At 39.7% G+C, this 8,667-nt stretch overlaps 1 protein-coding gene across 5 annotated transcripts in view; it reads left to right on the plus strand.

The window, feature by feature from the left end:
• Positions 1–8,447, plus strand: part of Cftr (CF transmembrane conductance regulator) — a 272,563-nt gene extending 264,116 nt beyond the window's left edge. For 4 of the 5 annotated variants that reach the window (XM_063285515.1, XM_063285513.1, XM_006236097.5 and 1 more), the window contains 3 exons: positions 4,616–4,788; positions 5,357–5,462; positions 6,525–8,447. In XM_063285515.1, the coding sequence (XP_063141585.1) occupies positions 4,616–4,788; positions 5,357–5,462; positions 6,525–6,725 (480 nt within the window). In that variant the 3' untranslated portion in view covers positions 6,726–8,447. The remainder of the gene's footprint in view (positions 1–4,615; positions 4,789–5,356; positions 5,463–6,524) is intronic. The other variant, NM_031506.1, reaches the window with a different exon arrangement.
• The last annotated feature ends 220 nt before the right edge of the window (positions 8,448–8,667 follow it).

The raw sequence follows: 8,667 nt of genomic DNA on the forward strand, positions 1-8,667 counted from the left end.
TCTTCTGACCATTTGTTTGGAAAGTTGTTTTCCAGCCTTTCACTCTGAGGTGTGTTTCCTGTAGTCAGCAGAATGCAGGGTCCTCGTTGCGTATCCAGTTTGTTAATCTATGTCTTTTTATTGGGGAGTTGAGGCCATTGATGTTGAGAGATATTAAGGAATGGTGATTATTGCTTCCCGTTACATTCATATTTGGATGTGAGGTTATGTTTGTGTGCTTTCATTCTCTTTGTTTTGTTGCCAAGACGATTAGTTTCTTGCTTCTTCTAGGGTATAGCTTGCCTCCTTATGTTGGGCTTTACCATTTATTATCCTTTGTAGTGCTGGATTTGTAGAAAGATATTGTGTAAATTTGGTTTTGTCATGGAATATCTTGGTTTCTCCATCTATGTTAATTGAGAGTTTTGCAGGATACAGTAACCTGGGATGGCATTTGTGTTCTCTTAGGGCCTGTATGACATCTGTCCAGGATCTTCTGGCTTTCATAATTTCTGGTGAAAAGTCTGGTGTGATTCTGATACGTCTGCCTTTATATGTTACTTGACCTTTTTTCCTTACTGCTTTCAATATTCTTTATTTTGTGCGTTTGGTGTTTTCACTATTATGTGACGGTAGGTGTTTCTTTTCTGGTCCAATCTATTTGGAGTTCTGTAGGCTTCTTGTATGCCTATGGGTATCTCTTTTTTTAGGTTAGGGAAGTTTTCTTCTATGATTTTGTTGAAGATATTTACTGGTCCTTTGAGCTGGGAGTCTTCACTCTCTTCTATACCTATTATCCTTAGGTTTGATCTTCTCATTGAGTCCTGGATTTCCTGTATGTTTTGGACCAGTAGCTTTTTCCACTTTACATTATCTTTGACAGTTGAGTCAATGATTTCTATGGAATCTTCTGCTCCTGAGATTCTGTCTTCCATCTCTTGTGTTCTGTTGGTGAAGCTCGTATCTACAGCTCCTTGTCTCTTCTTTTGGTTTTCTATATCCAGGGTTGTTTCCATGTGTTCTTTCTTGATTGCTTCTATTTCCATTTTTAATTCCTTCAACTGTTTGATTGTGTTTTCCTGGAATTCTTTCAGGGATTTTTGTGACTCCTCTCTATGGGCTTCTACTTGTTTATTTATGATTTCCTGGAATTCTTTCAGGGATTTTTGCGATTCCTCTCTGTAGGCTTCTACTTGTTCTCTAAGGAAGTTCTTCACGTCTTTCTTGAAGTCCTCCAGCATCATGATCAAATATGATTTTGAAACTAGATCTTGCTTTTCTGGTGTGTTTGGATATTCCGTGTTTGCTTTGGTGGGAGAATTGGGCTCCGATGATGCCATGTAGTCTTGGTTTCTGTTGCTTGAGTTCCTGTGCTTGCCTCTCGCCATCAGATTATCTCTAGTGTTACTTTGTTCTGCTATTTCTGACAGTGGCTAGACTGTCCCATAAGCCTGTGTGTCAGGAGTGCTGTAGACCTGTTTTCCTGTTTTCTTTCAGCCAGTTATGGGGACAGAGTGTTCTGCTTTCGGGCATGTAGTTTTCTACAGGCCTTCAGCTGTTCCTGTGGGCCTGTGTCTGGTGTTCACCAGGCAGGTCACTTGCAGCAGAAAAGTTGGTCTTACCTGTGGTCCTTTGGCTCAAGTTTGCTCGTGGGGTGCTGCCTACGAGCTCTCAGTGGCGGCAGCAACCAGGAAGATCTACGCTGCCCTTTCCGGGAGCTTCCGTGCACCAGGGTTCCAGATGGCGTTTGGTGTTTTCCTCTGGCGTCCGAGATGTGTGCAGAGTGCAGTCTCTTCTGGTTCCCCAGGCGTGTCTGCCTCTCTGTAGGTTTAGCTCTCCCTTCCATGGGATTTGTGTGCAGAGAACTGTTTATCTGGTCTGTCCTTTCAGGTTCCGACAGTGTCTCAGGCGCAGGGGTCCTGCCGCTCCTGGGCCCTCCCCCACGTGAACCCAGAGGCTGTATACAGTTTCCTCTTGGGCCAGGGATGTGGGCAGGGGTGGGCAGTGTTGGTGGTCTCTTCTGCTCTGCAGCCTCAGGAGTGCCCACCTGACCAGGCGGTGAGGTCTCTCTCCCACGGGGTCTCTTAGATTATTTTTTAAATTTATCATCTTTACACATTAGTAGTAAATCGAACTGTTATAGAATCAATTTAAATAGCAGAAACAGTGGCCTTTTAAGTGGGAAATTTCCCTGGGAAGTATGCAGAATGGAAACAAAAGGAGCTGAGGGTATCCATTTTTAAATTGCCTACTAGTGATTACAGGCAAAGCACAATCAACCTTTTTTCACTATAAAAAAAACTGTCATATAAAACAAAAATCCCACAAATACTACTGAATAGTTTGGTATATAGTACTGATTTATCTAAACATATTTGGGTACTTTTAACTTTGTAATCTGATGGGTGGTCATAGAGTCTTAAAGATTTATAGAGTACAGCATATAATTTCAGAGCTAAAACTAGCACTAATTCATTCATCCTTAAGTGTTGATACTTAAAGACTCTATTTTGTTTGCCTACAGATTTGGAGGATCATAGTACATCTTAAATGAATGACTGAAAGGAATGAATGAGTGAGTGAATGAATGAATGAATGAATGAATGTGTTGAGGCTAAGAGTGTTCCTAACTGAAGAGCACATATTTACCTTCAAGAGATACATGGTCTACCAGGGAAAACAAACAAAACTCTAACAATACAGGATGTCTAGCTCTCCTGTGGATAATCACAGATATTTAAAAGAGTATTCAGACTGAGCAGTAGGATAACCCTGAGAAGGTTGAGCTGTATAAAGAAATAAAAATTGATGCTGCTGTACACAATAGTAGTAGGTATGGGGATGGTGGTAGGGTGGGGGAGAGGTCAGGATGTCCTGTGTGCCACATGAGAACAATTACATTTTATTCTTCCAGGAAAAAAACTACTATAGGATTTAAAACAGAGAAATGAACTAATCTCAAACATGCATATTAGGGAGATCTCTTAAATATTTCTGTCACATGTTGACAATTTGACTCATTGATACTTACAGTATTATAAGAGCACCAGTGGAAGGGGAAGCACTTGGTTCTGCCAAGACTGAACTCCCAGTGAATATGATTATTGGGGGGAGGGTGGTATTGGGGGGAGGATGGGGAGTGGAACACCCATATAGAAGGGGAGGGGGAGGGGCTAGGGGGATGTTGGCCCTGAAACTGGGAAAGGGAATAACAATCGAAATGTAAATAAGAAATACCCAATTTAATAAAGATGGAGAGAGAAAAAAAAAAAGAAGTGACAGAATGCCAGACAAAGCAGTGTGCCAGAACTGACAATACGAAAAGTTTCAGAAACACCTGGAAGAACTCTAGGCTGCATTTAAAACCATTAGTTTAAACTGACACATTGATACTAAGGACTGGACAAAGCCTTATTTTGTCTCCCCCGTGATACATCAGGCAGTGTTTATTGTGCTTACATTCCCTACTGTCTCAGAAACCTTTTAAACCTTAACGAGTTTACCCAAAAGGTAGTTTTAACAAGCCATGTGTTAGAACTTCCATAATGAACACACATGAGTCTGTCATAAACAGTGATGTGAGCCACTTCTGGACTCATATCCAAGATCATGAGATCTTTCCGAAGGCCTTATCTAAATCTGCCTGCGTTAGAGTTATGTGGGTATATATCTTACACACACATACAAATTCTTGAAGAGCGAGAGATAATCCTGTCTATTTAGCTCTTGTACACTCAGTGGCTTTTAGCAAAGAAGACATAATGTACATGTATTTGAATAAGTAACAACCACCAAGACATCTATAATTATTCCTTAATTTTGACAGAATACTTTTTTCATCTTTTATTAACCCCCCTTAAAATTGCAGTTTAAAAATATAAGCCATTAATTCTAAATGAATCCTCATATTCTACCCTAACAACAAGAGCCTTTAAATTTTACTTGTGTTCCATTTTTAACTAAATAACTTTTTACTTTATGAGAAAGTTATCAATTTCTCACAGATTTTATAAGTGAAGGAAATAAGTATTAGGATGTCATGTAATTTTTAAAGCTTCCTTAGCTAATTCTTTCATGATATTTCTCATCCCTTATTACAGATAGAAGGTGACCATGTCATGTCATGTCATGTCTCCTACCCTTTCTGCTCTTGATCCTTTGCTAACTATTTTAATGGAATAGATAAATGTCTTCTGTATCTATGATCTTTAAAGCACATATTGAATTGTATTGCAGTTGCATCTCTACTTACCTATTTCTATCTGTCCATATATTTGTCTATCCATCCATGTATACATGTCTATCTATTCATATATATACATATATAATATATATACATAATTTGACAGGAGCAGGTATAATTGTATATGACTGCCGTTAGGGAACATGACATTTACCAGGTAAACACTGAATGATTTTTTAATGAAGTGTGGGGCTGAAAGAAACCCTCCAGTCTGCTGAAAGCTGTCAGTATTATTGACAGATTTTTGTTTAATCAAACTAAGTGGGAGTTGGGAGTTGAGGGTGATGTGAAATTTATTTTGTGTAAACTCATGTCTACTTTTAGAATGGCAGCCTCTTGAGTGATTTTAGTTATGCCCCGTCTAAGCATAGTGTTTTTCTTTATTTTCTACAGGTTGGCCTCAAGTCTGTGATAGAGCAGTTTCCTGGACAGCTCAACTTTACCCTTGTGGATGGGGGTTATGTGCTAAGCCATGGTCACAAGCAGTTGATGTGCTTGGCCCGATCTGTTCTCAGTAAGGCCAAGATCATACTGCTTGATGAGCCTAGTGCCAATCTAGACCCCATGTAAGTTCCAGAAACCCTGTTAGATAATCCTGCAATGGAAGTAGTCAGTGAAGTTACCTCATATTGATACAAATTCCCATTAGCTCTCATGCCGATAAGTGGGGGTACAAAATAATGTTCCAGGGGAAATTCACTATTTAATATGATCACAGGTACTTACTTTTTTCAACAAGAGCCCTGTTTTCCCTCTTAACTGGGAGTCTAGAATAAATAAAACTCTTCAACCTCATTAGCACGTAATAAAATATTTAGTTAGGTATACACACTCCTATAGTTTTCTTCTGTATCTTATTTATCATAAATACATTAATAGCACAAAATAAATAGCATGCTGAATCTACATAAAATTTAGTTTCATTTTATGGTATTTTATTTTAAACATTTTCCTTATTAGTGTATTAAATACTTAGAATGATTTAAAAGCTGATTATGGCTAATTCTATATCAACATTTTGCTAAAAGTATTTTTTAAGAACTAAATCCATAGAATACTGTACATATTGTCAAAGATAAAGGCAGATAATTCACAATCTATAATGTTTTATGTGATATTTTCTTGTTTTGCTAGAACATACCAAGTGATTCGACGAGTTCTAAGACAAGCCTTCGCTGGTTGCACAGTAGTCCTCTGTGAACACAGGATAGAAGCAATGTTGGACTGTCAGCGATTTTTGGTGAGTCTTTTACCCTTGTTTGATATCTCATTCTTCATTTGTTTTAACAAACTGGCATAATTAGATTTGCATACCCCTGTCTTCACACAGAGTCACACATCTACCTCCTACCATAAGTCTCTTTCCCTTGGACTTGAGCTATGAACTGATGGTGAAATTTAGCACACCTCCTCTGGAGCATAGGGTTAAGTGACACTGTAGATGAGCTCTCTGTGCTTTCATATCTTTGTATAGGGAATAAGCCACAAAATGTGCAATTGAAAAACAGAAGTCTGTTTCTTTCAGTAGCTAAACGTCCTGTGGGGAAGATTTTTGCCTTACCATTAGTTGTAATGTAGTAGGAGAGAAGCCTGTTCCATCATCCCCATTACTACTGGAACTTAAGGTAGAGTCCCTGTCAGATGCCATCTCATTTTTTCCCCCAAAATGTCACAGTTCCTGATTAGATATGGGATATTCCAAGGGACATGTAACATTTTCACTTTCCGAAGGCTTTTGAATATTCTGAAGAAAATGCCTTTTTTAACTGAAGCATTGTTTTCCTATTGTCATTGCCCAGTTACAAGTGCCTAGAGAATAGACACATCTCTTCTTCTGTTGTGGTCAAGTTCAGGGACTAGGTAAGGAGCTCTACTCTCTGACCTCAGGCTTGCAGAAACTTTACCATGCACTGCAGGCGTTGCTCTCGGTCACACCCCACCAATTTGGAATCAGTAGGCCTCAGACCCAGGTGTGAGGAAGTTCAAAGTTAATGGCACTATATTTATAGCTCAGTTTCAGAGTACATAAGACATGGGTCATGGATTATTGTGCTTTACAAAGCTCCTTCAGTTGTTCATCTGTTCTCTGTTGGAGGGCAAAACCTGGTATTACATGAATTTTTCAAATCCCTATCACCACTTTCCCAGCTAATTTCACAGTGGTGAAAGTTAAGTGAAAAGTACAAGGCCCTGAATCCTGTGCTTTCTTTGGACTTTTCTTCTTCTTGAGGTCTGGGTCGGTTTCTGTGGTAGGACTGGCCTGCGCTTCACTCCAAGGTCTCACTATTGGTCTTTCCCCTAGGTCATAGAGCAGGGCAATGTCTGGCAGTATGAATCCCTCCAGGCACTTCTGAGCGAGAAGAGTGTCTTCCAGCGAGCCCTTAGCTCCTCAGAAAAGATGAAGCTCTTCCACGGCCGGCACTCCAGCAAGCAGAAGCCTCGGACACAGATCACTGCTGTGAAAGAGGAGACGGAGGAAGAAGTGCAAGAGACCCGGCTCTAGTGCTGGGTGCTGGAGAAGCAACTCGAAAACCCATGCAAAATGAAAAGGGCAGGCAGTCCCCATGCTTCTAACCCAGTGCTGGGGACACAGGCACAGGTGGCTACTAGGGGCTCTGTGGAAAGTGATCCTAGCCCACAAAGAGAGTTCCAGGCCGGGCACCTGAAAGACAATACCTGTGGATATCCTCTCGCTTCCTTATGCAAGTTCAAACACACACACACACACACACACACACACACACACACACACACACACACACACGCACACGCACACTAATGGGCATACACACAGAAAAGCAAAGACCGAAAGAAGGAAAGAATCAGTGCAAGTGACTGCGAAGCAATCATGCATGGAGTCTGCTCATGGACTTGGAGGAGCTGAGCCCCACTACCTATGCCCGTGAAAGCAGGGTGAAGTCCAAGGCTTGCTTTTTAAGAGACTGTTTTGGAAGAGAAATCAAAACCATTCATCTGGGTATGGGTAAACTGACTTTCTAGCAGTGGTCAAATTGTTTGAAAGGGGATGGTGACCACTGAGTATTGCAAGTTTTCTGAAAACATTTGCCCTCTAGAGGTAGCTGTAAAGATAGCTATAAATGGCAACCAGGAGAGCTGTTCAGCTTATCATTCAATGCAGCTGATTAATTTGTGTTATTGAAGAACTGAAATCATAGTGCTTAGATACAGGGTAAGTAAAGAGAACTAAAACAGGGCTCACATAGCTCATAGCCCAACTTTCTTTGTAATATTTTGGCACACAGCTGTATTGCCTTCTATACATTGTTTGTCACATTCCAAGTAAGTGTTAGAATACTATACAAATACTGAGAGGTATTGAAAGTTGCCTCACTTTACATCTGGTGACCCTGTAACCTATCAGGGTTAAGAATATCCAGATCTTGGAAATTAAGATTAAGACCATCTAGCCTTACTACCATACAGCTAAACATTCTTAGCTGACCTAGGAAAAGAACTGTTACAGTCCCATGACGGGGCCAGGATAATCACCTTGATATGGAAAGTGACACACTTATGTTCCCAGAAAGCGACAGATCTTTAAGAGTTCTGAAGTGAAGGGAGGTTGTGTTAGTGCAAACTAGTGCAGCACAGCACCAGGTGCAGGAGTTAGCATGTAGAAGGCCATGGGCGCTCATGGAAATGTGCAGTGGTGTGTTCATGTGCTCTCAGCTAGCTGTGTGTACTTCATACTGTCTCCACAGAGTTGTGGAGACACTCTGAAAAAGATTTAATCATGAATTAGTTTTATATGCTTTATTTTATAATTTGTGATGCAAATGAAATTTTCTCTGAGAAATATTTATTTTAGTAGTAATGTTTCAAACTCATATATAACAATGCTGTATTTTAGAATGATTATATAATGACTTACACTTGTATAAAATAATTTTTATATTTGAAGTGTTGAATTTTCATAGCACTAGCTATTTTAGAACAGGGAGTGAGGAAGACAAGGATGATAAGGACCATTCACAACGATGTGAAGCACGGAGACTGATGTAGACCTCGGACCCATCTGTGTGGTTCTCAGTCAACACATACTCCCTTTTAATGCAGCTTTGAAGAAGATGATACCAAAAGTTAAGATGGTCCCCTTCTGGGAACATCAGCTTCTGAACTGCAAACTAAGCCTTAGATGAATGTATTGTATTTATTACTGTAATAGAATATCATGTGTCAATAAAATTCTTTTATTTGTGTGAAACTCCTCTGTTTTCAGATATGTTCATTGGGTGTGTCTCTGGACCCTAGCTCTAGGCTCTTAGATTTGGGAACACAAATCTCTCTTTTAGATATAATCTCTTTGAGAATCTCGGTTGAATTAGAGCACAAATTATCAAGTTGGGTCTTTAAATTTTAGGAAAATATCTATAATTGTTTACAACTTTCATCATTTTAAAGAATAATTCAGTAGTATTTTATAA

Source organism: Rattus norvegicus, chromosome 4 (assembly GCF_036323735.1).
Source record: "Rattus norvegicus strain BN/NHsdMcwi chromosome 4, GRCr8, whole genome shotgun sequence".
NCBI classification, from domain to species: domain Eukaryota; kingdom Metazoa; phylum Chordata; class Mammalia; order Rodentia; family Muridae; genus Rattus; species Rattus norvegicus.